Below are 27,419 nucleotides of genomic sequence, written 5' to 3'. Positions count from 1 at the left end.
TCAATATAACATTGACTCTGAATTGTACGGGAACAATACGTTTAAGTTGTTAATGCCTACCAATAATGCATACTCAACTATTCAGGTAACTCTAAACAGCGGATACTATAGCTACGCGAACATCAATGCTGCGGTTCAAGCTGCTTGTGTCAGTGCTGGTGCTTATTTAATAGATGCTGAAGGAAAGAACGTGTACTTCTTCCCATTAACGGAGAATCCAACATTCTATGCTGCTCAGGTGGATTTACTACCTGTTCCAACATCACTCGGTTCGTATACTAGACCACCGTCCGGATTATATAGCTCTAGTGGAAGTGGATTACCGTTGGGATTCACCTATACACCAAAGCTTGTAATCGATAACGAAGCATTTGGATCCATTATTGGATTTACTCAAGGTCAATATCCGTCATCTAGTTTATATACTACGCAATCGTTTTTAAGCAATATCTCGCCTCAGGTCAATCCAACTTCGTGCTACCAAGTCCGTTGCAACCTAGTTAAAAACCCCTACAGCATGCCAGATGATGTGATAACAACTTTTAACACTGCTGGAACAACGATTGGTCAGCTCATAAGCTATCGACCAAATGAGTATTGCTGGGTTGATATTCCTGATGGCAGTTACAATTCAGTTAGACTGACTATAGTTAATCAGAACGAACAGTTTGTTAAGTTTAGAGACAGTAACATGTTTATAGCACTAGCAATCAGACAAAAGCCTACATAATTAAAAAAAAAAAAAAAAACTGAATTATTTAATTTTGTCAGTAATATAGAGTGATTTTCGAACTAAAAGAGTGTTTATAATGTATAAAGAAATCGCTGTTAGTGCCAATATCCCTGAGGCCAAGTTAAAAAAAGCTGCCAACGATGGCAACTTACTCTAACAAAAGCAGAGCTCAGTGGATCTGGTGCTTCGTTACACCTTCACCCGGAATCCTACGATAAAGTCCAAAGGGCTAAGAAAGCAAACAAGGGTACCCGTGTCCATATTACAAAACATGAAATTGAGTACCCAATGACTCGCCTCAGTGGTTCTGGAATCCATGGAGGATCGATCTGGTCTAAAATTTGGAGCGGACTTAAGTCAGCATGGAATCCAGTAATCAAACCTATTCTATCTGCTGCCGCTGATCAAGCTGCAACGCTGGGATCTGCTTATGTAGCATCTACTGGAAGAAACCCTGCCGTGGTTGGTGTGCTTCGTCAAGGATTAAAGAAGTTTACAGGTGTTGGCGTTGAGACTAAACCATCGCCGATGGGTCGCATGGTGAAGGGTTCTCAAGCGGCCAAGGATCATATGGCTAAGATACGTGCTATGCGAAAAGGAGGTAAAACATCTAAACACGGCGCTTCGTTTAGATTAGACTAGATAACATCAATGTCAAGATCAGTGAAATTCTTCATAAGGTTAATTTTTTTATGCTGACGGCAGTATAGCCAAAGCAGACAAAATATCCCACAGTATTCATCTGACGATCCTTGGTATTGGAAGTCTGAGTACTCAATATTACCCATCATTCTCGGAGGCGGCACGCCTGTTGGATCGTAGTATATATTGTTATGAATGCACACCCAATGACCAATCCCACCATCCTTACGCAACAGAATAATGAATGTACCGCGCTTCGGGAGCGGTGCTTTGATTTCGGAAAGCTCGTATATGCCATTTATATTGACATTAATGACTTTGGCCAGTTCGATTAAATCTGTATCGCTAGTGACGCCTTTAATGAGATGGGACATTTATTTAATTTTCGTTGAAGTATAGATACTCTTATATACTAATAAGATTATTATTTCATCATGACTGACGTAACTCAGCTGTCCGATGAATTTCTTCTACAGAGTTCTTTAAAGAATGAGTCAGTTGTTGACGTATCGAAAGGTAAAAAGCTAGTAGTGCTTCCTGATCTTCAACAAGGTAGCTACACTTCGGGAACGGTTACGTATGACGCGACTGCAACTGCTGGTTCTCAGGGTTATGCTTCGCTTAAGGATGCTTACATTACGGTACCGTATGTTGTTAGTGCTAAATCAACCGGAGGAACTGATATAACTTCAGGTCTGAAGCGTTTTGCTACTACTCTAAAATGTAATGTCACAAATATTGTTGATAGTCTCAGTCTGGAAATGAACGGACAGACTGTTCTAGCGGATGGTGAATACCGCATGTTCTGGAATAATCTACGGGCTCAGACGGAGCGTTCGCAAAATGATATTACGAAGCATGGTGCCGATGCGTATCTATACCCTGACGACTGGTATTCTATTAACTTTAGTGCTAGCGCGTCTGGTGCTGGTGATAGCTACTCAAACAATCAGGTTGATAATGCTGCTAATCTGGATACTACGCTAGCTCAATCACAGGAAAACAGAGCATTTAATAATGGTTTGTTCAATCGTCTATGTTCGATGCTACCAACAGTAGATTCTACTGATGCCGTTCCTTCTTGGAGTTGGCCATCCTTAGGTACTACCGCTACTCGTAACATCGTTCAGCAAAACGCCAAGGGGTGTTTCAAAGAGTCCGATACCACTATAATTTCTGCTACTAAAGTACTAGGTCGCTGGATCTACATGCTTAAGATTCGCCTTGTTGATCTTCACCCAATTTTCAAGGAACTTAACCTTGTATCCAATCCTCAATTCAAACTACGTATACGCTTTAACACTGGTACGGTTAAGGTATCTGGTACGGCTACTACAATGCAGCTTGATTCTGTAACAATGACTAGCGGACAGACTTGCCCTATCATGGTTTCTAGTGCAGCAGCAAATCAACCTATGAATGGTGTGTTATCTACAGGAGCTCAGGTTGGTTTCGGTGTTCTTCAGAATGAGTACACGTCAGTGGCTGAGGTTGGTAATTATGTTCCATATACAACTACACGACTAAACATTCCTTTCTATGAACTACGCAATCCTAGCTCTATTATCAACAAGCCTATTAAACACATTCGCTTTAATGATGTATACGCACAATATTTCACAAAACGCGCTGGTGAAACCCCTGATACTATCACTGGTCAGCTAAATGTTGACTTCAACTTCCAACTATCCGGTACTTTCAAGAATATCAAGTATGTTGCACTGCTACCATTTGCTGAAACTTCAAAAAGCCATTTTGCGAGTGCTCATGGAACACAACAGTTCCAATCTCCTTTCGATAGCGCTCCATGGACTGTTATGCCTGGGGCTTCCATCCGTAATTTCCAAGTAACGATTGGCAACTCAAACGTGTTTTCTAAGACACATGAGTACGACTATGAAAATTTCCAAGACGAATTTTCTAAGCTAGCTGCCGTTAATGGTGATCACACACGTGAAATTTCTAATGGTTTAATCGACGCTAATAAGTGGGCATACGCGCACAGAGTTATGGTTGCTGATTGCCCACGCATTTCTGAGAAGGATGTCCCCCAAAGCATCCAAGTGTCTGGAATTAATGGTAATGCTACTGGTATGAATATCTTGGTGCTTGTCGTATACGAACGTTCGATGGATCTTGATCGTCTAACTGGTGAAGTAAGCAACCTTTAAGGTTAATTAAATAAATGTCTAGATTTTAATAAATACCTACATATATAGATACACCATGAGTACGGTGCTAAAATTCGGTAAGCATAAATCGCGCACTATCGAAGAAGTGTATGCGACGGATATTAACTACTGCCGTTGGCTTTTTAGTCAAAAGCTAATGATTGAAGAAGATTCTGATATTGGCAAGTTCCTAAAGAAAAAATTTGCTAACGATGATGGTTCTTACGTGATGACGTACGGAAAATATAAGAACAAAACAATCAAACAAATTCTTAATGTGGATCGTCAATATTTAGAATGGTTATTCAAGAGTTCATGTATTAATGAAAAGGCCCCAAAACTAAAAGCTGCGCTAATCGAAGCCCTAATGTAAACCATATTTTTTATAAAAAAAATAGTGTTGTTTTACGCAGCTGATAGTAATACTCTAGCTGCTCGTCGTTGTTTGTACTTCTTTTCCTTGTGTCTAGCTGAGTTTTGCTCCTTGTGTTCGTCGTCGTACTTCTTTTGTTTCGCTACTAATTTTTCTTTGTTCTTCTCATAGTAACGTTTTTGGTAGGTTTTGATAGCCTCCTTGTTTTGTTGATATTTTTTGGGAGAGTACGTCATGATTTATATTATATACTTTATATATTTTTCGCTTAAGATGGACTCACTTTTTATACGAAAATTGAAGCGTTGGGTATGAGGATTAGAAGGGGGGTTGGCGATATGATTAGGTTAATAGAAGTTTTAACGTGTATGAGATATGAGACTGGTGGTTTATGTTAGGTTAGATAGTTTTGAATTGTTTAAGTGAGTTTAGGTGATTGTAGGAGATTTTTAGAGATTTTTGGAGATTTTTGGAGATTTTATAACATAAAGTATAAAGGAAAAGGGTTTTAAATATGGTTAGGTGACTAGGTTAAAAAACGTACACGTAAACAGACGTAATTACTACTCGTACCATTTATCACGGCAAACATGTAACCTGTCTAAAACACCTAAACGCGTAAATAGTTTTTACGAAGCTTAGAAATGTCAAGTATATCTCCAAAGAAGATGCACTTTTTACGATGTTACATGTTCGCCGTGATATGCGGTATCCACTGCGATGTTCACGAGTGTATCTACCATCCGATTGAACTGTGGGAAACGATGTCGCCAAGAGAGGATCATTAGTTGGTCCGCAAGCCGGTGGTTTGCCAGTATAGATCTGAGGGTGCTGCGCTTTCAGAGGGTATTTGACAAGAGTAGTACACATTCGATCTTAATTGACATGATCAGTATAAACGGATGGTGACACAAGATTACTGAATGCGGACAGTACTTGCCAGTATCAGTAAAGGCCGCCCTACTTGTCTTGGCGACGAAATCCTGTAAAGTACTCCGCTTATGTCAACAATAAACAAACATATTTCTAAACAACCTCTCTATAGTTGGATTTAGTTACCCTTTCGGGCCGTTAATTTAAGCCATGTCCAAAACCTATCTATAGTCCAAAGCCTATCTATAGTCCAAAGCCTATCTATAGTGTACAGTAGCATGGCGATGTCTACTACCTTAATTGGCCACAGTTTATATTTGTAGATCGCGACGGCAGTCTGTGCAGATTCAACGCGTCTCCCTTATAGCAGCGCAGACAACAGCGGATTATTGTTTTAGTGTGCTAGCACAACAATTACACAAATAAGTAAACAGCTTTGATGGGTGGAGTGCTCGTACAACTCATGATACTCACCTAAGCAGTAAGCTGATAGAGCTAAGTCTTTGAAACGGCTACGAAATGGTTCAGCAACTTCGTGCTGACTGCTGAATTGCTTTAAGTATGATACCGATATGGAGCGCAGCCAATTATACTCTACTGTTTCTGTCGAGATTCTAGTATCTATATACTACTTTTGACGGGACAAATTACTGCTCGATCCCTTTCTGGTACTGTCGGAGATATTACTACTGTTGTCAATTAAGATTGAATCTATACTACTCTTGTCAAATTCCCCTTGATTCGTATTCGTCAGTTTACTAATACTGTACGAAACGAAACTCGATTCACTTATGTTGAGTATGACAAAATTATTTTGAAAATTTTGAAAACTATTGGGCGTATACCAACATGGTTTTTAATGTTTCCTTTATCCCCCATTGAGCATACGAGTATGCTTTCCATCCTACGATCATTTCGAGAATAGATTATCGCTCTTTCACACTGATTCAGCGACATAAACTCCGTCGCGACCTCAATGAAATCCAAACAACAACATACTTAGTTTTCGGCTCAAACAACGCACTATATGGTGCCGAAGATAGAATGTTTGGAGTTAGGCAACCAAGAACAGTACCATAGAGTCCGGATTGAGTGAGACAAACGATTGAGTGCGACACGCGTAAAAAAAATAAAAGGAACAGCATACAGAACCCAGTACAATGGTACTTTTTACAGTTTTCCCCGCCTAATCTGGAACTGCAAGCTGCTACGTACCTTCGAGAGCTTGTGCCTGCGTGCAGTAATGACTTGAAACTGATTCGACTGATGTACTGAGTTAAAGTAGATTTAGCGGGAAAATGTCGCCAAACGGGAAGACTCCATGCAACCAGTGGTTGCTAGATTGTAGTAGTAAATGAAAGGCTCACAGTGAACATTATTTATTGTAGTACTAGTTCACTCGCATAAAGGTAGAGACCAGTATCGATCGATACATCGCCGGTCTGCCTCAAGAAAAAATCTCTATTTTGACAGCGTTGCAATGGGCCTCGCTAGCTTGGGAGGCAGTTACCTCAAGCACTATTAGGAACTGCTGGGGGCATTCTGGTATCACAACTTCAATGTCAATGACTCGCATTATCAGCAAACGACTCGATCAGATTAATTCAGTACATTTTGCATCTATGTGAGCCCTGTGCGAATCGTGAAACCTCGCAGCTTTTATTGGTCCCACCTTTCCAGATTAGGCGGGGAAAACTGTACCACCAAAATGTGCCGGATTTATTATTTATTTTATTAGGCAATGAACTTTTTACGACTGTTTCCTATTTTACGGTATAGTAGACGGTTGTTGAACAACTTGTTCTGTCTGTAGGATGGTGAAAATAATCCTCTTGACCTTTTTAAGCAAATCAGCTGTTGCTCCTAACAAAGAACTATCGTTTATGATCGTACGCGTAGGAAGTTTATCATCAGACCCGTACTTAAGTATGAATTTCGCCTGAGGGATAAAGGTTAATACTTGGTTATGTTTCGTCGTAATCTCCAGCTACATAGCGAACACGCTCTAAAAGGATCGTAAACCCTACGGTATCTCGGTTCATCATCATCCCGCAGAAAAAAAAACGACGTGTGCTGACCTACCATTTTCCAAGTCGCGGAGTGAGGGTGGGAGGCTACTGTCGCACCTCTCGAAATCAAGTATCTGCCAAGCCATGCGACATCAGGTCGCTGTGCTGGTAGCAGTCGCCTTGCTAGTGGCTACTTCGACAGCTACGGGGTCGAACATCATGACAGATACTCTGTCGTTCGAACGTCGACTCGATATTCCCACCAAAACGAACTCCAGGTCTCATGAAACCCTCGAGGATACGGCCGAAGACGAACAAGAAGGGAGAGGCGTTCTTCCCACGACTGTGGAGTCGGTCGCAGCCTCATTAAAAATCACCACTGAACAACTACAGTCTTGGCTCAAGGGCGGAAGTAAATCAACTGATGACGTTTTCAAGGCATTGACACTTGACAGTGCAGCCGACGCCGCCATAGCCAACCCGCAGCTGCAGACTTGGATCAGCTACATGAAGCTCTTCAACAAGGAGAATCCAAAGCAGCAAACGAGTTTGGTTACGACTCTCGCTTCACATTTCAAGTACCATGATCTGGCCAAGGCCATTGAAGCTGCCAAGGCTGTTCCACAGACTGCCAAGTTTGCCAAATGCCTTGAATTCGAGCTGATTCAACGCTGGTTGGCTCAAGAGAAAAACCCCGACGAAATCTTTCAGCTGCTGAAACTTGATATCATGAGATATGATCTGTTTGAAAAACCTGAATTGTTCACCTGGGTGAAATACATGGACGATTTCAACGAAATGTACCCTGAAAAGAAGACAAGTTTGTTTGCGAGATTGTCGCGGCTTATCCCCGACGAAAGTGCCTTGGTAGACATGCTGATCAAGGCGAAGAGCATTGCGAGTACAGAGAAACTTGCGCTGCGAGTACAAGAAGAACAGACCAAGTTCTGGCTGCAGAATGGGAAAACCCCGGAAGACTTGTTTACTCTGTTAAGACTGGACAAAGCTGACGGCAGTCTTCTTGAGAACCCGATCTTCGACGCCTGGATTAAGTATGCGGATGATTTCCGTGAGATGTACCCCAAGATAAGTTTGGATCCCATTGCGACAATCGACGATTATTACTCGATTCCAAAGGTGGCAACGATGATTGTGGAAGCAACAGTTTCCCCAAGTACCTCCAAGATCGCGTACAGATTAAACACGGAGCAGTATCGGGACTGGCTTAATAGATTTCATCCAGCGGAAGTTTTCATGAAGCTTGAGTTGGACAGAGCTGGAAAAAACTTATTTCGGAGCCCACTCCTTGTCACTTGGCTGAAGTACGTTAGCTTTTACAGCAAAAAGAGGGGGAAGGTCAGTGCGACATCGCTTCTGAAACAACGCTTTGGCAAACAACAACTTGACAAAATGCTGCAAGAGGCACAGAAGGTCCCAGCTACGGAAAAGATTGCTTCGGGATTACTTAATTCACTGCATCACCGTTCGGCGAAATAGTCTAAGAGCAGGGGGTAGTAAAAAAAAAAATGTAGGGGGCTCCTGCTAGAACGTTAATGGTACATTAAGTACCGAAAATGTATGCGGATCATCAACCATTGAAGGTGATGACAGCATGGGATTATTCAATAGATCAAAGTTCAAGCATGGGCGTCATTGGCTTAGGTTATGTTGCAATTAGTGTGGTATTTGTGACTGTCAATGCGTAGGCATTATTCAATCGTGGCAGTGGCAGTGTTCGTCAGCTGGAACCTAGACGAACATGTCAACTTTGTCCTACGTGCGAACGTGATTGACCATCGCGCTCTTATGACCTCCATAAAAGCTGAAATGGCAGTTGCCTCTACTACCTGATACCATCCGATTCTAGCTCGAGCGGTTCCTTTCACAAGAAATGTTAGAATGCGGAGACGTAGTATGAAGGTGCGATCGAGTGGAGTGTTTACCACTCGGTAATGGCGGGCGCGTTGCAAATGCATTGATAACGTTGACAGTTATCGGAGTAATATTTCTCCCGCTCCACTAGCATTGGGAAACAACGCATAACACTGTAAAAATTTCCATTACTTTTTCTTTTCAAAGAATTGCACAGACACGCATATTATTAAAGTTATTAAACTATAATGGCGTTACGAATGGAAGGGTTTGCGCAGTTTTAATGCAGAAGGAGGATCAGTCTTCGCTGACTTTGCTTCGACAATGGAGATACTTGGTGAGATCGCTGAACGTCAAGCGGCTAAGAAAGAGCTAGACGAAGACCAGGTAAGTCGGTGATGGAGACAACACCCGGAAGTGGTTTAACAAAGTATGGGGGGTGGTATCCGAGTTTATTCTACGGCAACCGGATGGACTCATGCAAGCGCGATGTATTGGTCGTAGACATTCACAAAAAATACCCTTTACCTGAACATGGAGACCCTGGCGGTGTGCTTCACCTCGGTGTAGGCGAACCCGCCCTCGGATTTTTCATTGTGAATGAGGTTATGTATGCCGGTCCTCTATTCAGCAGCTACGAGTTGATGACACCGGTGGATGAACGCTTGACCGACAAGGAATTTAAAATGAAGTTACCGTCGATGAGTGCTCCTGAATGGACGGGACAATCATATCTGCGCTGCATAGATGATTCAAGTGATGAAGACGACGAGGGCTCATCCGACAGAGAATCCGAAGAAGATTTATCGGCATAGTGACAGCCAACAAGCGAAAGTTGTCGCTCTTTCATACCTATGCTTACATATTAAGAAAAGTATTGTTTTGCTATCCGTTGACGTTATAAAAGCATTTATTGAAATAATCGGAGCTGTTGGCCATCACGCATGGACCGAATCACTGACGGAATGTCATTAAGCAACTTGGAAATTGGACTCACTGGCGGCGAGAATATCACGTACAGAGGCAATGGTATACTCCACGTCGCCAGATGTTACATGCAGGTTGGTCACCGCACGGATCTCCTCGCCTCTCCAGTATCCACCGAAAACGATTCCCTTCTCCTCCGCGACCTTCTTCACGAGGGTTTGCGTGTCAATCTTGCAGTCAGAAGAAACCTTAAAGAACAACATGTTGGTGTCCACACTGTCCACGTCGATCTCGATGCCTGGAATTGTGGACAGACCGTGTGCTAGAGTCTTCGCGTTCTCGTGGTCCTCAGCTAGGCGGTCGAACTGGTGCTCCAGACCGTAAAGCGCACCAGCTGCAACTACGCCCGACTGACGCAAACCGCCGCCAAGCGATTTGCGTAGCCGCTTAGCCTGATGAATGAATTCTTCGGATCCAGCGAGGATGGAGCCGATGGGTGCGCCTAGACCCTTGCTGAGGCAGAATGAGACGGTATCGGCGCCCTTCACCAGGTCCTCAAGAGCTACACCCGAAGCCACACTGGCATTCGCAAGGCGCGCACCGTCCACATGGAGGCTCAGGTTGTGCTCCTTACAAAAATTCTCCACGTCGCGGATATACGAGAGAGGTAGCACCCGTCCACCGCAGGTGTTGTGAGTGTTTTCGATCTCCACCAACGACGTCCGTGGGTAGTGAATGTCGTCCGCGCGGACAGCGCGAGCCATATCACTGAGCTTGATCGTGCCGTCCGGTTGGTTCGGTAGAGTAGCCAAGCTGACACCCATGTACGCTGTAAGATAAAATAGTGAGCTCCCCGTCTCAAGCAAAAAAATATAGACGAATGCAACTGGAGACTCACCGCTGGCGCCGGCGCCCTCGTAGGTGAAGATATGCGACTTGTTGCCGCAAATGACCTCGTCGCCGCGTTGGCAATGCATACCGATGGCGATCAAGTTGGACATTGTGCCACTGAGGAGTCACAGAGACAGGTAAAGTTCAGTTTGGGGATGAGCAAACTTCAGAAATGGCACCAAGCAGCAAAATGTACGTACGAGGGCACAAACATGGCGTCTTCCTTGCCAAGCATACTGGCGACCACTTTCTGGAGCTGCTTAACCGTCGGGTCCAAGCCGTAGACGTCGTCGCCCACTTTGGCGGCTGCCATGGCCTTGCGCATTCCAGGCGTCGGACATGTGATGGTGTCCGACATGAAGTTAATTACGCGGCGTGTTGCAGCCATGGTTTTGGTCTGGGGCTCGAGCTGGATGATCTGAAAATGAAGTGGCTGAAGTGCCGGCAGCGGCGCTGATGCTGACGTAGCTGGGTGGACGGACTCCCACACGCGAGAGTTTTTGCACATGCAATGGTGAAATTAGCATGCAAGTTGCGCTGGTCGCAGCGACATGACACAAACAAAGCACCAGAAAGGTAGACAGTCGAGCAAAAAGGTTCCATACAGAAGGCAAGATTTTACAGGTTTGCCATAGTTTTTACGCCCGTGTTTACGTTCGACAAAGGATTTCTATCGCATACAAACTCCAACACAAAGCAGGAAGATTCGTGTGGTGGGTGATCGATAAGGAACTTTCATGTGGTGCCGTCTGAGTGTAAAGCGCACGCGTGTGGACAGCGAATGAGAAAAGTACTTTTCCAAAGGACAACCGTAGCAGCGACCCAAAGGCCGTCACATTCGTCATCAACATAGGCAACATCAAGTTAACATTATACTGTAATGTAGATCATTCTCGCCTCAAATTCGGCAGCAAAAACGACAAGTGGAGGGGCAGTCCATGCAATGTCAAAGCATACGTTTTATTTGCTGGCCCACTAGACTCACCGCCAATAAATCCCACAGGAATTCCGTTTCGGTGCACACAGCAGAGAAACCTGAAGCTGGAAACGATCAAACGCCACTGTCAAGGTTACATCGAAGAACTTCGACCAGCTTGTTAAAATCGGGAATGACCTGCTCCACCACAACCTGAGGCCTGTTTGATGTAATTCACGTTTTTCCAGAGGCGAGTTGCGTGGCACGGTTGCAACGTCGGCGCTCTTCTTGTTTCCGCCTCTTGTATTCATCCTGAAGGTGATGCCATTCAACTAGTGCATGATTCTGTCTTAAAGTCTGCGCTCATATGATTCATGAAGGTGTTATCGTCATCAATCCACATGTGCAAGTTTGTCACCAAATACAAGTTCGTCAACATCCATAACCAGCGCTGTTCCTTCGCATACATCTCCTGATGAAACTCTGACAATTACTCCCCACATTCATGCTTCAACTTTAGGATCTTTGTTAGCCAAAACTTTCCGGTCGTGGCCACGAATCTTCATCAGCACGTGCACAGCCATCCCTCCGGCTGCAACAACTTCCTTCATGCACCTGAAATGCACTTCTCTCTTCGATAACCAAACAACGCAGTGAAGTCCCCCACGATCTCAGTTCAACAGCGCGCGGACCGACGATACGGTGTACTCAACATCTTCCGCAGATATGTGCAGGTTGGTCACGGCTCGCACGCGGTTGCCGTCGGCGTAGGCCCCAACGAGCACCCCCTTCTCGGATCCCAATTTCTGCACGAGCGTCGTCGCGTCCAGCTTGGCGTCCTTGGTCAATGTAAAGAAGACAATGTTCGTATCCACTGTGCTTGGGTCAATTTCGACGCCCGGAATGCTAGAGATGCCGTGCGCGAGAGCCTGCGCATTCACATGGTCTTCTTCGAGACGGTCGAACTGGTTCTCAAGCGCGTACAGCCCTGCCGATGCGATGATACCGGCTTGGCGCATGCCACCGCCCAGAGACTTGCGAAGCCTCCTGGCGTGATGGATGAACTCTTCTGATCCGGCAAGGATGGAGCCGACCGGAGCGCCCAAACCTTTGCTCAGACAGAGTGAGACCGAATCGGCACCACGTGCCAGTTCGTCCATGGGGATGCCGGACGCCACGCTGGCGTTGGCCAGTCGAGCTCCATCGACGTGCAGGCGAAGGTCACGCTCCTGACAGAACTGCTCGACCTCGCGAATGTAGGACAAAGGTAGTACCCGTCCTCCACAGGTGTTCTGCGTGTTCTCGATCTCTACGAGTCTCGTGCGCGGGTAGTGCGGGTCGTCGTCTCGGACGGCGTTGTGAATGTCCTTAATGTCGAGGGTCCCGTCCGGCTGGTTGGGTACGGTGTGTAGACTCACTCCCATGTACGCTGCAGAGAACAAGAAAACCTCAGTCAGCTACATTGTAGTGTAGTAGTCGTGGTTTGCTGTACCGCTGGCTCCACCGCCTTCGTAGAGGAAGATGTGGGCTTTGTCACCGCAGATAACCTCATCCCCCCGGCGGCAGTGCGTGCCAATAGCGATGAGGTTCGACATGGTGCCACTAGTTGCAGAAACACACATAGAAAACGTTAGATTCCAAGTGTCATGTGCAGTGGATCGAACATACGAGGGCACGTAGAGCGCAGCAGGCTTGCCCAGTCGCTCGGCCGCCACCTTCTCGAGCCGCTTCACGGACGGATCTGCGCCGAACACGTCGTCGCCCACCTCAGCAGCCGCGATCACCTGGCGCATGCCGACGGTGGGGCACGTGACGGTGTCGGACAGGAAGTTCACGACAGCACGCGGCACCTTGGTCATCGTAAGTCTCCGCTACGCTTTGACTTGATTTGGTTATGACTTGAGCCGTTAGCAGCAAGATCTGCACAGCCCCACGTTCAGTATCCGGAAAGTTGAAGTTGACGAAGGTTTGTGTTGTTCTTGTGTTCACTGAGGTAAGATGGTATATTTTCTAAGAAGAACGCTGCCTTATAATACACGCTAGCAAAATGGTCATCAAGTATCCTATATATCCCGGCTCGCAGCGCCCCACAGACAAGGGGCAGCGGCGGGCAAGGCTTGCGAGGGCACCTGACGTTACTTGTACATCGAAGGAAGCTTTCTTCCGACTCTCCGCGCTATGAAAAATAGAGGAGCTCCACGACATCGCTCGCTCATTGCTCCAAGTCTTCTAATGGCGGACAACTGCTTGCCATCTTCGTGTCGCCCGTAAGTTACCAGGCGCTGTTATCGTCGCTAAAGCCTCCGCCACGGGAGCCACCGCTGCGGCCGCCACCATAGCCACCGCCGCCACCGCCATAGCCGCCGCCGTAGCCGCCACCACCACCGTAGCCACCGCCACCGTAGCCTCCACTGCCACCACGGTTGCCACCTCCGCCACGCTCTTCGTTACGGTAATCCCTAGCGCCGAAGCGAGAGCTGCTACGTCCACCGCGGCCGCCACGGCCACTGCGGCCTCCACCACGGTATCCACTGTTGGCCATCTGGTCCAGGAAGGCTGGGATCTCCTGACCGTTCTCCGACATCAACTCGTACATCTCGCGAGCGATGTTACGGTTCTTCTCATTCATCATCGAGAGAGCGTAACCCACGTTACCCACACGGCCGGTACGGCCGATACGGTGGACGTAGTCGTCGATGTTGTTGGGCAAGTCGAAGTTGATAACCTGCGTCACACCGTCGATATCGAGACCACGGGCGGCCACATCCGTGGCCACAAGCACGGGCGTACGGCCCGACTTGAAGCTGGCCAGGGCCTGTTCACGCTCACGCTGCGAGCGGTCACCGTGGATCGACGTGGCCGGGAAACCCTCGCGGCACAGCATGTCCTCCAGGAAGTCAGCACCACGCTTCGTCTCCACGAAGACCAAGATCAAACCGTCCTGCACCTGGTTCAGGAATCGCACAAGGTAGTCCTCCTTGTCGTACTGTTCAATGTACTCCACCGTCTGCTTCACATCCTTCGAGGCCGAACCAACACGGCCGACCGTCAGGAAAATGTAATCACGTAGGAAATCGGACGCGAGACGCTGGATCTCGCGCGGGAACGTGGCGCTGAACATGAACGTCTGACGTTCACGGGGCATGTCCTCCTGCTCGACAATGCGGCGAATCTGGGGCTCGAAACCCATATCAAGCATGCGATCGGCCTCGTCCAGAATCAAGAAACGGATGCAAGACAGAGAGATGCGGCCGCGCTCCATCAGGTCCACGAGACGGCCGGGAGTGGCCACCAACAGGTCGCAACCGCGCTCCAGCTCACGTAGTTGACGGCCGACCTCAGCACCACCATAGATAACAACAGGCGCGATACCCGTGCAGTAACAGAACTTCTTGGCCTCGTCGTGGATCTGCGACGCCAGCTCACGCGTGGGCGACAGGATCAATCCGGCCGGGAAAATCTTGCGCGAGCGGCCGTGGCCGACATCGGGCGGGGGCGTGCCGCCCACACGCAGCATGGCCGCCAGCGTGGGGAACAGGAAACCGCCCGTCTTACCGGAACCTGTCTGGGCGCAGGCCATCATGTCGCGGCCGGCCAAACCGATCGGAATCGAGTATTTCTGCACGGGCGTGGGCTTCGTGTACTTGCACAGCTCCAAGTTGCGGATAACCTCCGGGCCAAGCTGTTCCTCTGAGAATTCAGTGACCGGCTCGGGCACGTTCTCGCCGCTCGTCTCGACGGGGATGTCATCGTACTTGTCAAAGTTAATGCCGGACGACTTGGCGTCGCCGAACAGCTCGTGCTCTAGACGCTCATTACGGCGAAGGTCACCGTGGTAGCCTAGCTCATTAACGCGAGCGCCACCGCCACGACCGTAGCCGCCGCCGCCGCTGCCGCCTCCATAACCGCCACGACGGTCGTCGCCGTATCCTCCACGGCGGTCGTCGCGACGGTCCGACTCAAATCCAGACCAGCGCGAGTTCATAGCACGAGGCGGGCCATCGCCGCGCTCGCGGGAGCCGCTGCGGTTGCCATAGCCGCGTTCGCGCGAGCCGCCACGACGATCATAGCCGCCGTAGCCGCCGCGACGGTCATCAAAGCCTCCGCGACGATCATCGTCGCCACGGCCGCGGTCGCCGCCGCTTCCGCGCATATGCGGCGGTACGTATGCAGATCTTCCTGTGAAATTATATAACAAATAAGAGAGATAGAGAGGGCCACGTCAGTCAAAGGGGGGTTTTCTCATCATAACGAAGCTTAGACTGCACGTAGAGCCACGCGCGCGCCATGAAAAGAAGGCCCAGTCAATAGACTTTCTTGCTGACGTGACGACGCGCGGGTTTTCGAGCTTAGGATTGCGCAAAAGACCCACCTTCCGCCATATTTGTTGCTCCTTTCTTCTTCCTTGGGGCTTCTTGCTCTCAAAAGCGAATGGGGGGTCGCTATCGCCTGCGCGCCATTCAATTCCAAAGAGGTTTTGTGTCGAATTCCGATTAGTCAAAAAGATCGTCGTAAAAGACGGCGATTGGCCAGAATGTTTTATTTGAGGTGCTAAGTGATTCGAGAAAAAGAATTTCGACCAATCCAGAAGCTTCATGTCGCATACTTTGCATACTACTGCCACCGGACGGACAAACAACTCTACAACGTGCCACAGAACACCATCTGACAACACAAGTGCGTGGCAGCAGATATCATCTCTCCCTTTCTGGTGCTAACTTGAGTGGAGGCTGCTCTTGGCTGCTGATCGTCTCTCCCCACCTCCATTCGAGACGCCGCCATTTAGCAACATGAAACCAACCACCTGGCATGCCTATCAATAGGCAGCTCTGCCGGGGGTTACCATTGGCAAGATGAAGTGTTTCCGTTGGTCCATTCCAAAGCTCGCGAGTTGAAGTGAAGCATGCAGAGCCTGGACGCTGACAGCAACCAGCACGACGCCGAGACGCATTGCACTGGTGGTGGCCGGGAGATCACGATCGAGGTGCTGCTGCACGCCACCAAGCTCAGTGTGGGCAAGAAGGAGCATCTCTCCCACTACCTCAAGCGGATCACGCATCTGGCGTTGAATGGAGACGCCAGCAAAGCCTTGATGAAAGGCGGCAGCGACCCTCATGCCATTCATAAGATCCAGAATCTGCACCACTGCCCCAACCTGAAGGTGCTTTACCTCTACGACAACGAGATAGAGACCATCGAGAACCTCGACGTTGTTCCACATCTCGCCCACCTGCATCTTCAAGGCAACTGTCTGCGAAGAATCGAGAATCTGGAGTCTTTGAGGCTATTGGAGAAGTTATATCTTGAGAAAAACAGCATCGTACGGCTCGAAAGGTTGACGGGCTGCTCTCGGCTGCAAGAACTGTACTTGGCGAACCAAAACGTACCAATTGATACACATTTCTCGTTCGAAGAGGACACGATGCGAAATTTGGCGGTACATTCAGTGCTGCCAATCGATGGTTAGCTACCTGTACCTTTGTTGACCTCTTGCGTGTTGTTTACTGTGTCCATGCAGTGTTCTTTGCGAATATTGGACTTATCCAGTTGTCGCGTGGCCTCCACTAAACCGCTCACGTTACTTCGCTGTTTGGAGCAACTTGATCTCTCCAAGAACCTCATCAGTGACTTGGAAGAGATTTTTGCGCTGGTTGGTGGGGTCACTTCGCTAGTTGAGCTAGATCTGCGAGGGAATGAAGTCACTGCAGCCCCAAAGTATCGTGAGAAAACCATCACCTTCTCCTCCGCACGTTTAGGTACGTATCCTCTGCGGATAGATTCATGAGGATTCAACTCACGTGTTGCCTTGTCCCGCAGCGTTACTGGATAAGAAGGACATCGACCCAAATCAGCGACGGATGATGCAGTCTCACCTTGCACACAAGTACAGGAAGCGTCTTGGCCCAAGTTCACGTCGTCAAAGTCCGTCGTCAAGCGAAAGAAAACGAAGCGATCTGAGCAGCGGGCCAAGCGAATCGACCAGACCATTGAAACATGGTGCGACCGTCCACCAGCTGCGTAGCATGCAGTTCACGTCGACGCACTCGAAGCTCCAAAGTGACAGCGATGGTCTGGGGATTGCAGGTTCGTCGTGCAATCCTAACAGCACTGCTTTACTGAGATCCTCCAACAACAAGTACCACTAAAGCATTCGTTAAAGATGAGAGGCAATCACAAATTTGTGTGTCTTTAGTCAATTTAGTTCTTCTTGACTAGACCGAATGCCAGCACAGACGCCACGCCCACCGCGACGCCCACCGCGACGCCCGCCGCGAGGCCCAGCACAAGCTGCTGCTGGTCCTTCGACAGCGTGCACGTGGTAGGCTTCTTGGTGAACTGCGGGGTCGAGCGCGGGTTCTCGAGGAACTCGGCGATCAGCACGGCGTTCAGCGCCGCACCGCGTAGGAGCTGGTCACCAGACACGAACAGCTCCAGGCCGTGGTCGCCGAAGACCAGGCTCTTGCGCAGTCGGCCGGCTTCGATGTTGAACTTCTTGGTGGCGTTCTTGGGCATGGGGTACAGCAGCTTCTCCGGCTCGTCGACGAGGTCCACACCGTCCGCCTTGGCCAGGATCTCGCGGGCGCGGGCGATGTTCACAGGCTTAACAGTCTCGATAGAGAGCGCCTCCGAGTGCGCGCGCATGATGGGGATACGGGCAGCCGTGCAGCTCACAGCGAGGTTGGGCTCGCCAAAGATCTTGCGCGTCTCCCACGTCACCTTCATCTCCTCCTTAGTGTAGCCATTCTCCTGGAACTTGTCAATGTGCGGGATGAGGTTGAACGGAAGCGGGTACGAGAAGACCTTGTAGGTCACGGGCTCATCGGCTAAGAAGGCCTTAGCACCGTCAGCCAGTTCCTCCATACCGGCGGCTCCGGCTCCGCTGGCCGCCTGGTATGTGGACACGATGAGCTTCTTGATGCCAAATTCGCAGTGCAGCGGCCACAGCGCCATGGCAGCGATGGCCGTGGTGCAGTTGGGGTTGGCAATGAGCTTAGGCTGCGGCTTTCCGCCGTCCTTCTGGAGGAGAACATGGCCGTTGATCTCCGGGATCACGAGCGGGGTCTCCGGGTCGCGACGGAAGGCCGACGAGTTGTCAATAACCACGGGTCCATTCGGAACGGCGGCCAGTTCCTTGGCGTATTGCAGCGAGAAGTCACCCGACACGGCCAGGAAGACGTAGTCCAGTTTGGCCGCCTTCTCAATGGAGAAGAGCGAGATGGTCACCTCTCCGAATGGCGTGTCCACCTTCTTACCGGCCGAACGGGAGGACGCGAACAGCACCAGCTGCTTGACCGGGAACTTGTGTGCGGCCAGCACCGAGATGATCTCGATACCTACAGCACCTGTGGCGCCGCAGATACCGACCGTCTTTCCATTGGGCGTCGTCATGGTCAAGTAAAGCGCTGCGTGCCCTTGGCGCAGGAATTGGATTATGATGGGCGCGTACGGATCGATGGACGTCGCTCAAATAATCTTGTGGTGTGACGCACCTGAAAATTGTAGCCATATGAAAAGTCTGCTATATGTCATATCAAATGCTTTATGACAGAATTGAAGTTGACACACGTCTCACGTCGGAATCCCCAAGATCCACCTCGCTCCAAGCAGTGCATTCCCGAAGACCCCGAGACGCTGACGATGCTACCGACTGCCATGAAGTCTGCGCTGCTGCGTACGTCGCGTCTAGGCGCACTAGCGACGCGCGCCTTCTCGTCGTCGAGCGAGCCGTTGGTGCTGGTGGAGAAGAAAGACAAGTACGCGGTCGTGCGCATGAACCGGCCTCCCGTCAACTCGCTCAACACGGCGGTGCGTCCAGCTGTAGGGACGTATTGGAATGTATCGTAGCTGATTGTGTACACGGTGTATTTCATAGTTAATCAAAGAGCTGGATGCGACCATCAAGAAGCTCGAAGACGACAAGAGCGTGCGGTATGATACCAGAAGTATATTTTTGTGCGATGATATAGTGTTTAACGAATCTATCTGTATGTTTGTTTTTGCAGCGGCTTCATCCTGGCGTCTTCTAACCAGAAGGTCTTCTCCGCCGGCTTGGACATCATGGAGATGTATCAGCCACAGGTAGAAACTACAGTGAACTAATACCGAAATGCCTGTAGTCGTAATCTAACCGCAACAATATCATTCCACAGCCAGCGAAGATCACTAAATTCTGGACGTCGCTTCAGGATTTGTACTTGCGTTTATACACGACGCGTCTTGCTGCAGTCGCTGCCATTGAGGGCCATAGTCCCGCGGGAGGTTGCCTGCTGGCCATGTGCTGCGACTATCGCATCATGACTAGCGGCAAGCCCATGATCGGTCTCAACGAAACGCAGTTGGGTATTGTGGCCCCCACGTGGTTCCGTGACACGTTTGTCAATACTATTGGCCACCGTGAGGCCGAGAAGATGCTGGGACTCGGACTGCAGGTGGATGCAACCAAGGCGAAGTCAATCGGCTTGGTGGACGAGGCTGTGGCGCTGGAGGAGGTTTTCCCGCGTGCTGAGACTGCGATGGGCAAGTGGCTCGCCATTCCGGGTATGTTACACTGACTTTAAGGCTAGTTCAGAAAGATATGCATGCTAATGCCGTATGACACTTTAGATATGGCGCGCGTGAAGACCAAGCAACTGATGCGTCAGGAGACTGCGGACCGACTGATTGCCATCCGTGAGAAGGATCTGGAAGCTTTTACTGACTTTGCACAGACCGACAAGGTGCAGAAGTCATTGGGAATGTATCTCGCTTCTCTTAAGAAGAAGTAGAATGCTCCAGCATGTGAACATGTAAAGATCGAGCTTATCTTCAAAACAAAACAAAACCTTGTTCTCTGCTTTGCTGTTCAGACGTGCCACTCTACCTTCAATTCCTCCGTCTCCCACATCTTTTACAGATTTGATAACCTCATCTTGGCTTCTTATGCATACGCTGAAATGTCAACACATTTGGTAAGACATCCCTCCAATATCGAGCGTAGTACAGGAATCAGATAGCTATCGTCCAATTCTACAAGAAGGTTTCTTGAAGTGACTCAAAGCGCGATGCCATGCGTGCAAACGACGTCACAAACACGCTTCCGAAGCTCGAAAAACGTGGTGCAACTTTCACCGTTTGCTGCCAGCTCAGCCTCCTCTTCAGATTCAAGTCGAAAGTCGTACAACCGATTCTGCTTCAGCGAGCAGAACTTACATGTCATCATGTGAACTGCCCATCAGCTTTCTCTTCGCAAAATTGTTGAAGATTTCTAGCTATCAGCGTACTACTCGTCGACGACGGAGTGAAAGGATACCGCTCTAACAGATCCTTCGGAGTCAAAGACGTTCCAGTTTGCACCAATGCAGCGGTAAAGGTGTTTACAGCAACCCCCTCGCCCATACTAAGTGGTGGCTTTGCACGATGCTATCGGATTCGAAGAATAGTGAGAATGAACGCTTTATCGTCTCGGAAATTACATCCTCGATGGAATCGAGTAAATTTCACTTTGTCTGAAGTACAAGAATTTTCGAATTGAATCTAGGCAGCTTCCAAATACGATGCTCAATATGGCAGTCGTCTTTCAGGCACATCGCATTACTTGTAGGCAAACATTTCTTGGAACACACTGACGTAAACGCTAATACCATGCAGGAACGTATCCTTGGAGAGGCACTCATTGTGTTCGTGTAGCAGAATCTCGGTTCGCTTCATAGGCGAGAAGCCGATAGCTGGAACACCCACCTTGCGCAGAAAGCGACTGTCAGTTGCTGCTGGGAAAATCTCCGTCTCCAACGTTTCACCAATCTGAGCACAAGCCTTTTGAAAAAGCTGCCACCAGACGTTGTCAGCATCAAGTGAAGTGACGTAGTGGTCGTGCAGCGGATCCGTCCACGGGGCAAACTCCCAGGAAACCCCCTCGGCAGCACACCATTCGTCCAGTTTCGCCTTCATAGCCTCCATATCCATCCCGGGCGACACGCGAATGTCAAAACCAGTGATCGCTTCTGTCGGGATCACATTGAGAGCGTGCGTTTTACCACCATCCTGGGAAACTCCACTCTGCAGCGCAGTAATGTTGATCGTCGTGACGTCTCCAAGCTTTTTCTTCTTCATATCGCCGTGTTTACATCCGCTATCCGCCCCAAGTGCCTTCTCCTGTTCGTCACGGAATGTCAGTGCCTTGTTGCAAATGCCTATGATCTTCATAGTCGCTGTGTCCTTGATAAATCGACTGCCGTGACCGGTCGGCCCCTCGGCCTTAACGTACACCCACCACGGAGATCGTTCGCCGTAGAAGACGGTGAACGCATCGCCCGGGTTAGCCAGTCCCTCGTCAAATGCGAAAGCAACGGGCATGATGGTCTTGAACTGCTCGGTTTCTAGAAAATTAGCCATTCCCTCGGCACCTCCAATTTCTTCGTCCGGGACAAATAGCAGGTAAATGTTGCGCTTGGGCTTAAATCCCGAGGACATGAGAGTGTGCACTGCTTCCACGTACTGAATACACACACACTTCATATCCTGAGCTCCTCGCCCGTAAATACGCCCGTCCGCCAACACTTTTGCCTATGTAGGCAAAAGTGAACGAAGTAAAACAAACCATCGAATTAGTCAGCTTTACAGCATTGGGAAGTCAAAAACTTACATCGAAAGGGTCGTACTGCCAGTGCTCGGCCATCGCCGGCACCACGTCATAATGAGAGTTCAGAATGATCCCTGGAAGCGTCGGATCTTCGCCTTCCCATGTTGCCTACATCAATTTAATACATCGTTAAACAAAAAGCACTGACCTCTGGAACGGTGACACACATACGAGAACGATCGGCTTGTTCTCAACGGGCGAGAAAACCTGCACTGGAAGGTTAACTGGCAAAATAAAAGCAGCAAACATTAGTAAAACAGCCACTCCGGTTCTAAAGTAAATGTTCAGTTTGACGCACGCTCCTCCAGGTATTCACGAAGCCACTGCGCACACTGATAATTGGCACAATAGTTAGCTCCTAACAACACCGATAGCGCCAAATCAACACCACGTTTACCTCGTTATAGCTGCCACTTGGTCCTTCCGCGCTGACAGTGCGCAGACGCAGGAGATCTAGGAACCTCTCGACGGGGTCCTTCCACGCCATCGTACCGCGTGATTGGCAAAAGTTAAACTTCAAGTGGGAGAAAATATCACAAAAATTCAGCTGAAAATTTTAGAAATGTTTGCGAACAAACAGATATTTCATCTCTCTACAAGAGCACTTGACCTTTTGACCAATGGAAGACACCCGTCATGCGATCCGCCAAGGGCGCGTCTTGGCGGATGAAGGGCTCTATGAGCACGCGATGGAGACGTGGAAGGCGGCGCTGAGCGGTGCGTACGCTTTGCAAGACTATGCAGGGATGTTTGTACTTTCCGGGAACATCGGCGAGGCCTGTGTGCGGATTGCAATGCAATCAAAGGAGAGCTCCAGAGCTTCGAAGCTGCTGCACGAGGCCGTGGAAAATCTGGACTACGCGCTGCAGATTGTGGAGCAGTGTTCGCTCCGGGATGTTCTTGGTGGTTATCGAGTGCTGTATCAGGGTGTGAGGCGCGCAGAGATGTTGAAAGTGAAAGCGCAGAAGTTGATCAACAAACTGCAGGTGGTTGAGGAGGAGGTTGAGGCGAAGAGGGAGGTATTGCCATGTACGACGTGTGGAGGGGTGGGAGAGGAGATTGTGCTGGACGAGAATGATGGTTGTTACTACTGCAAGAGGTGCTATGATGAGTACTATGCTGCTAAAGACGACGTTTCGGCTCCAGTAGACTTGGCTATTGGCAAGGAGAAGAAGGTTGATACATGTGGCCTGGATGTAGATGACAGAGCCACCGACACTCAGTGGGCAGCTCAGCTTGATTATCAAGACAGTGGCAATGATGCGATGCCTACGGATGAACAAGTTGAAGCAATTGAAGTTGCCCCAATTCGCAAGGATAAACAGATAGATGAGGTTGCTAAAGAGACGAGCGAGGAAATAACGCAAAGGGTTATCGAGGGGAATAATGCTGAGAAGTTGACGCAAGATCGAGTTCGATATGAGCGTGTGGAACTGGGATCGCTAGCAGATTTCCTGGCAGGAAAGCTCCACTTGGAGAATGAACCGCAGCAGCTCGAGACCCAACGGAACAGTGGTTCGAAAGACGCAGGAGTGTTTTCGACGAAAGCGACAGATGGATGTGGACAAGAAGAGGTTAGCGAGGAACCTGTTGCCAACACCAAGGATCAGAGCGATGGAACAGCAAATCCAGCTGAATTGGATGAGGATGGAGCATGCGTAGAAGAAGCACCGGCTCTGAGTGAAACTGAAGATACAGCAGAAAATATCCCTGACAAGCTTGAGTACTCGATAGCCCAACTACTAGAAATCCGGAAGATTTCGCCCAGTGACTGTCCGGAGACTCTTCTGGTATCACCCGTGCGCGACGACGGCACAGCTTCGACTCCGGCTCGTAATAAGCCCAACAACTCGCGAAAGAAGTCGAACGCGAAGAAGACTTCGAGGTAAGCACCTTATGCACTGTTGAGCTGCATTTACTTGGTGGTCAAAAATGCGGTCGACTGAATCTGATTTGCCTTGTGCTTCCTTTTTGCTAGATCAGTGACCTCACATAGGGAGAGCAACGCGGACCCCAGCCACTGTAGCCAAGCTGCAACATCAGAGAAGCCAACCATCTCACCACTACCGACGTTGGAGCTGTGCGCTGCGATGCGCAAGGGCCTGCAGGAGCACCAAGAGCGCCAGGCAGACAGCGGTGCCATTTGCGACAACTCGATGGCTCCTGGCTCAACCGAGGTTCTCATGACGGCGGCGGCGCTGCTAAACGGACCCGACAATGGCGTTAGTGTCCCATAGTAGCAGAATGAGGGGAGCCTTGCTGTGAAAGGCTGAAGTATCTTCGATCTCGTCAATCACGATTCCGTAATCACTGCGATCACGGTTGTAATTAATTTGGAGGCTTAATTAATGCGGTGCTGTGATTGGCCAATCAGTGTCGGCTACAAAAAATTGACGTCATCCTTCAGAACAATCTGCAAACTATTCGATATCACAGTCTCCAATCAATTGTTCTTCTCCAAATTAGAAACTTCAAGATTAATTCTTCCGAATCCTTTTAAGACTTCAAGCCCAAAATATCAAGTATATCGGGGTCTGTGATTTCATGTATCGCATATCAAAGTAGAGACTACCCAGAGTGATGGTCCCTCCTCACACCACACACGAAGAACGAAGCGCGCACAGACAACAGGCAGGACTCAAAGGCAAGAAGAGAGCCCGTGATCTTCCGCCCAGGCACTCAGAACCAGCTCACCGCGATGGGGGACCAAGAGGCCAAGAGTGCCGAGCTCACGCGCAGTTTCCTGTCCTTTCGGATGCTCAAGGAGGTGCTTCAATCCACAAACATTAAGGACGATGAAGAGGTGGGCGCCTATCCTTTTCTAGTTATATGCCCGATAGATTGACATCTAACTGTGTGCATGTCTCTAACATAGGCCGTAATGGTCACGCGTATGTGTGTGGACCCACGCCACGTGGAGGAGTTCGAGCGCCTGCTACGTATGATTCTCAAGACCACACATACCGTGGGTCACGTGTCCACGTGCGTGGTGCGTCCGCCACCGGGAGAATTCACTTATACATCGATCGTACGTGTCTTGTTGGAGGAATTTAGCCTCATTTATTCGTATTATACTAACGTTTTCTAAATTATTTTAGGTCAAGTACTCGGGATTGCAGGCAATGCGCCAGATCTATCCATCTACAGTCGAGAGCGGCGTGGACTTCTACAAACTATTAGCAGCACGTGATTCGCTGCTATTGGAGCCGCCTACGTACCAGATTGAAGCAGGTTTCGGCACGTGGATCGAGTCGGACGGCAATACCAAACCCATGAGAGGCGATGACCCTGAAGAAGATGATAATCTCGTGTACCAGAGTGTCCCTGGTCCATGCTGCAATGATTCATGTGAGAATCCACACGGACTGAATGTCCGTGCGTCATTCGTGGCGCCTACTAAGGATTTCCAGCTCTTTCGACCACGCTACCAACGCAACAACAAGAAAGGAGGACAAAAGAACTTGCGCTGCTTCCCATGCTGTCGTAACGGTCGCCACGTGAGCTCAGGATTCTGTGGAGATTCGATCCGAGTGCACGTGGCTGTCAGTCGCGTGACGGAGTCAGGCGGAGTCAAGATTTGCCCCATTCAGACGACGCGTCCAGCTGTGTTGGCCTTCGCGCGGTTCGTGAACCTCGAGGGCACTTTTGATCACACAGTTTCGGGACCTGAGGTCTTCCCTGGACAGACTATTGAGAAGACGGATGTGCTCGCTTGGGTGCGTGACAAGCAGCATCCGATGAATCCGCTGTTTCCTGGAATATTACGTGGTGCTGCTATGGAGACCTCGTCCCAGTCAGCAATTTTTGAGTTTAACGCCGAATGCAAGGCCTGGCATTACGGCTGGACTGCACCTCGTGGTCAGGGACTTTCTGGTAGCGATGCGCAACACGTATTGGAGGTGCTCTTCATGAAACCCATGGGATCTTACATGTACTGTTTGGAGCGTCTACGATCAGATGGCTTCTCTATCTACTCCAGTCGGAGAGCTAGTCACGCTGCTATCAAGCCTGAGACCGAAGCGTTCGAGAACCAGGAGACCGCAGACGACAGAAATCTCAAGCGGAAGCGCGTGGTCCGGACTGAGGCGGCGTCTCCTTCAGCACACGCAGTGATGTCCCAGCCCCCAGCATCCCCAGCATCGACAGTTGTTTCAAGCTGCTCAACTGATTCCCCGATCTTTTCCCCCTCCAAGGAAGACATGACGAATGGACGCGTGTCATCCGGGATGCGCATGACGGCACCTCCGACGTCCACGGGTTTTGTGGACATCACGTCGTCAATGACAGATGTACCGCCGTTCAAGATGGAGAATATTTTCGGCTCGGTGTCTTCGCCTATGGCCGTTTGTCCTCCAGTGTCTTCTGTCCTTGTGGACAGCGCATCGTCGGGCTTTGACTACCGTGGCCTTGACAACTTGATGAGTGGTGGTAGCATGTTACAGAACCAAAGCCTACAACAGCCGCAACAACAACTTACCCACCAACAGCAGCAACTGCTGATTGACCAGCAGAATCAACAGCTCCAGCGACACCAACGCGAGCAGCAAGAATTACTGCGGCACCAACAGCAACTAATCCAGCGACTTGCGGAGCAAATGATGATCAGTCAGCAGCAGCAGCAGCAGCGCCAGCAGCAGCAACAGTTACATGTGAATCACTTGCAAGCGCCCGGAGGACTCCAGAGTCACTCGTTGTTCCAGGAAGAGCAGCCCGCTCGACGAGTAGTTTCGACGGAGGAGCTACCGTGGTCCGAGCTGTACAATCTGTTTGACCCCACGCCTCTATCGCCGTCTAGTACTGACGATGACCCCGATCACGACGAGGAGAGTCTGCCGAGTCCTGGAAGCAGCCCGGGACCTTCTGTTGCCAGCTCGGGGATGACTTCTCCTTCCGTGGCGCTGACACAGCAGACCGTGTTGAATTACTTATAGCCTAGTTCAGGAGATACCCTCAAGTTTTTTTTTTTTGCCTGGGGAGGAAGTGAAAGCACGAGGAAAGAAGACAAGGAGTCTCCAAGGTGACAGGGAGAAGAAGCAAAAGTGCAAGAGGGCAATTGCAAATCTGCAGTATCTGACGCGCTCATATTTTTGACGTATACTTCACGAAGTATTCCTGTTGCTGTTTAGTGTATGCGCGCTTTGTGCCTGTTGTGACGTGATGTGGAATATGCACAAGGCGTGTACTCAAAAGAATAAGGCAGCAATAACCAACAAAGATCGGTGGTATTTTCGAATTGGTGGCGTATTGTACTTGTATCGTTTTTTTTTATTAAACTCTGCAGGTCAAACCAAAACACGAAAACAATGCAAAAAACCCCGCTATATTATCCTCTGTAATACCCTGGCCATAATAGATCCTCCGTCCTCCCTCAATAAGAAAATAAGCTGAAGACAA

General features: G+C 49.3%; 12 protein-coding genes across 17 annotated transcripts; 6 read left to right on the top strand and 6 right to left on the bottom strand.

The window, feature by feature from the left end:
• Positions 1–1,809: 1,809 nt before the first annotated feature.
• Positions 1,810–3,546, top strand: PPTG_05625 (hypothetical protein; the record flags this gene model as incomplete). The annotated part of the gene is made up of 2 exons (XM_008899229.1): positions 1,810–2,021; positions 2,124–3,546. 2 exons carry the CDS (start codon positions 1,810–1,812, stop codon positions 3,544–3,546), a joined length of 1,635 nt encoding a protein of 544 aa, XP_008897477.1.
• A 405-nt stretch (positions 3,547–3,951) lies between these two features.
• PPTG_21716 (hypothetical protein) lies at positions 3,952–4,155 on the bottom strand (the record flags this gene model as incomplete). Its single annotated transcript, XM_008899349.1, has 1 exon — positions 3,952–4,155. One exon carries the CDS (start codon positions 4,153–4,155, stop codon positions 3,952–3,954), a length of 204 nt encoding a protein of 67 aa, XP_008897597.1.
• Positions 4,156–6,888: 2,733 nt separating this feature from the next.
• Positions 6,889–8,452, top strand: PPTG_05624 (hypothetical protein). The gene has a single exon (XM_008899228.1). The coding sequence runs from the start codon at positions 6,946–6,948 to the stop codon at positions 8,296–8,298; it is 1,353 nt and encodes a 450-aa protein (XP_008897476.1). The 5' UTR covers positions 6,889–6,945; the 3' UTR covers positions 8,299–8,452.
• Positions 8,453–9,509: 1,057 nt separating this feature from the next.
• Positions 9,510–11,045, bottom strand: PPTG_05623. Of its 2 annotated transcripts, XM_008899226.1 has the most exons (3): positions 10,692–11,045; positions 10,499–10,608; positions 9,510–10,429 (listed from the first exon to the last, which is right to left on the bottom strand). In XM_008899226.1, the coding sequence occupies exons 1-3, from the start codon at positions 10,997–10,999 to the stop codon at positions 9,645–9,647; spliced, it is 1,203 nt and encodes a 400-aa protein (XP_008897474.1). In that variant the 5' UTR covers positions 11,000–11,045; the 3' UTR covers positions 9,510–9,644. The 2 variants fall into 2 exon arrangements, with proteins under 2 accessions (XP_008897474.1, XP_008897475.1); XM_008899227.1 differs by lacking the exon at positions 10,692–11,045 and having other exon boundaries at positions 10,499–10,645.
• A 385-nt stretch (positions 11,046–11,430) lies between these two features.
• On the bottom strand, positions 11,431–13,364 carry PPTG_05622. Of its 2 annotated transcripts, XM_008899224.1 has the most exons (3): positions 13,076–13,364; positions 12,900–13,009; positions 11,431–12,836 (listed from the first exon to the last, which is right to left on the bottom strand). In XM_008899224.1, the coding sequence occupies exons 1-3, from the start codon at positions 13,264–13,266 to the stop codon at positions 12,079–12,081; spliced, it is 1,059 nt and encodes a 352-aa protein (XP_008897472.1). In that variant the 5' UTR covers positions 13,267–13,364; the 3' UTR covers positions 11,431–12,078. The 2 variants fall into 2 exon arrangements, with proteins under 2 accessions (XP_008897472.1, XP_008897473.1); XM_008899225.1 differs by having other exon boundaries at positions 11,431–13,009.
• Positions 13,363–15,895, bottom strand: PPTG_05621 (hypothetical protein). Its single transcript, XM_008899223.1, has 2 exons — positions 15,780–15,895; positions 13,363–15,586 (listed from the first exon to the last, which is right to left on the bottom strand). Exons 1-2 carry the CDS (start codon positions 15,787–15,789, stop codon positions 13,680–13,682), a joined length of 1,917 nt encoding a protein of 638 aa, XP_008897471.1. The 5' UTR covers positions 15,790–15,895; the 3' UTR covers positions 13,363–13,679.
• A 415-nt stretch (positions 15,896–16,310) lies between these two features.
• PPTG_05620 (hypothetical protein) lies at positions 16,311–17,553 on the top strand (the record flags this gene model as incomplete). The annotated part of the gene is made up of 3 exons (XM_008899222.1): positions 16,311–16,844; positions 16,926–17,163; positions 17,225–17,553. 3 exons carry the CDS (start codon positions 16,311–16,313, stop codon positions 17,551–17,553), a joined length of 1,101 nt encoding a protein of 366 aa, XP_008897470.1.
• Positions 17,427–18,881, bottom strand: PPTG_05619 (aspartate-semialdehyde dehydrogenase). Its single transcript, XM_008899221.1, has one exon. It carries the CDS (start codon positions 18,794–18,796, stop codon positions 17,606–17,608), a length of 1,191 nt encoding a protein of 396 aa, XP_008897469.1. The 5' UTR covers positions 18,797–18,881; the 3' UTR covers positions 17,427–17,605.
• A 68-nt stretch (positions 18,882–18,949) lies between these two features.
• On the top strand, positions 18,950–20,172 carry PPTG_05618 (hypothetical protein; the record flags this gene model as incomplete). The annotated part of the gene is made up of 5 exons (XM_008899220.1): positions 18,950–19,213; positions 19,281–19,336; positions 19,411–19,486; positions 19,558–19,945; positions 20,012–20,172. The coding sequence occupies 5 exons, from the start codon at positions 18,950–18,952 to the stop codon at positions 20,170–20,172; spliced, it is 945 nt and encodes a 314-aa protein (XP_008897468.1).
• PPTG_05617 (hypothetical protein) lies at positions 19,725–22,535 on the bottom strand. 3 transcript variants are annotated; one of them, XM_008899217.1, is made up of 5 exons: positions 22,423–22,535; positions 22,324–22,357; positions 22,197–22,249; positions 22,029–22,133; positions 19,725–21,949 (listed from the first exon to the last, which is right to left on the bottom strand). In XM_008899217.1, the coding sequence occupies exons 1-5, from the start codon at positions 22,510–22,512 to the stop codon at positions 20,978–20,980; spliced, it is 1,254 nt and encodes a 417-aa protein (XP_008897465.1). In that variant the 5' UTR covers positions 22,513–22,535; the 3' UTR covers positions 19,725–20,977. The 3 variants fall into 3 exon arrangements, with proteins under 3 accessions (XP_008897465.1, XP_008897466.1, XP_008897467.1); XM_008899218.1 differs by having other exon boundaries at positions 22,029–22,249; XM_008899219.1 differs by having other exon boundaries at positions 19,725–22,249.
• A 78-nt stretch (positions 22,536–22,613) lies between these two features.
• On the top strand, positions 22,614–24,463 carry PPTG_05616. 2 transcript variants are annotated; one of them, XM_008899216.1, is made up of 2 exons: positions 22,614–23,910; positions 24,009–24,463. In XM_008899216.1, the coding sequence occupies exons 1-2, from the start codon at positions 22,646–22,648 to the stop codon at positions 24,019–24,021; spliced, it is 1,278 nt and encodes a 425-aa protein (XP_008897464.1). In that variant the 5' UTR covers positions 22,614–22,645; the 3' UTR covers positions 24,022–24,463. The 2 variants fall into 2 exon arrangements, with proteins under 2 accessions (XP_008897464.1, XP_008897463.1); XM_008899215.1 differs by having other exon boundaries at positions 22,646–23,910; positions 24,004–24,405.
• Positions 24,464–24,609: 146 nt separating this feature from the next.
• PPTG_05615 (hypothetical protein) lies at positions 24,610–27,258 on the top strand. The gene is made up of 3 exons (XM_008899214.1): positions 24,610–24,828; positions 24,901–25,053; positions 25,124–27,258. Exons 1-3 carry the CDS (start codon positions 24,724–24,726, stop codon positions 26,954–26,956), a joined length of 2,091 nt encoding a protein of 696 aa, XP_008897462.1. The 5' UTR covers positions 24,610–24,723; the 3' UTR covers positions 26,957–27,258.
• The last annotated feature ends 161 nt before the right edge of the window (positions 27,259–27,419 follow it).

Source organism: Phytophthora parasitica (assembly GCF_000247585.1).
Source record: "Phytophthora parasitica INRA-310 unplaced genomic scaffold supercont2.7, whole genome shotgun sequence".
NCBI lineage: Eukaryota > Oomycota > Peronosporomycetes > Peronosporales > Peronosporaceae > Phytophthora > Phytophthora nicotianae.
The sequence above is the reverse complement of the archived record's forward strand: the minus strand, read 5'-3'. Positions and strand labels throughout refer to the sequence as shown.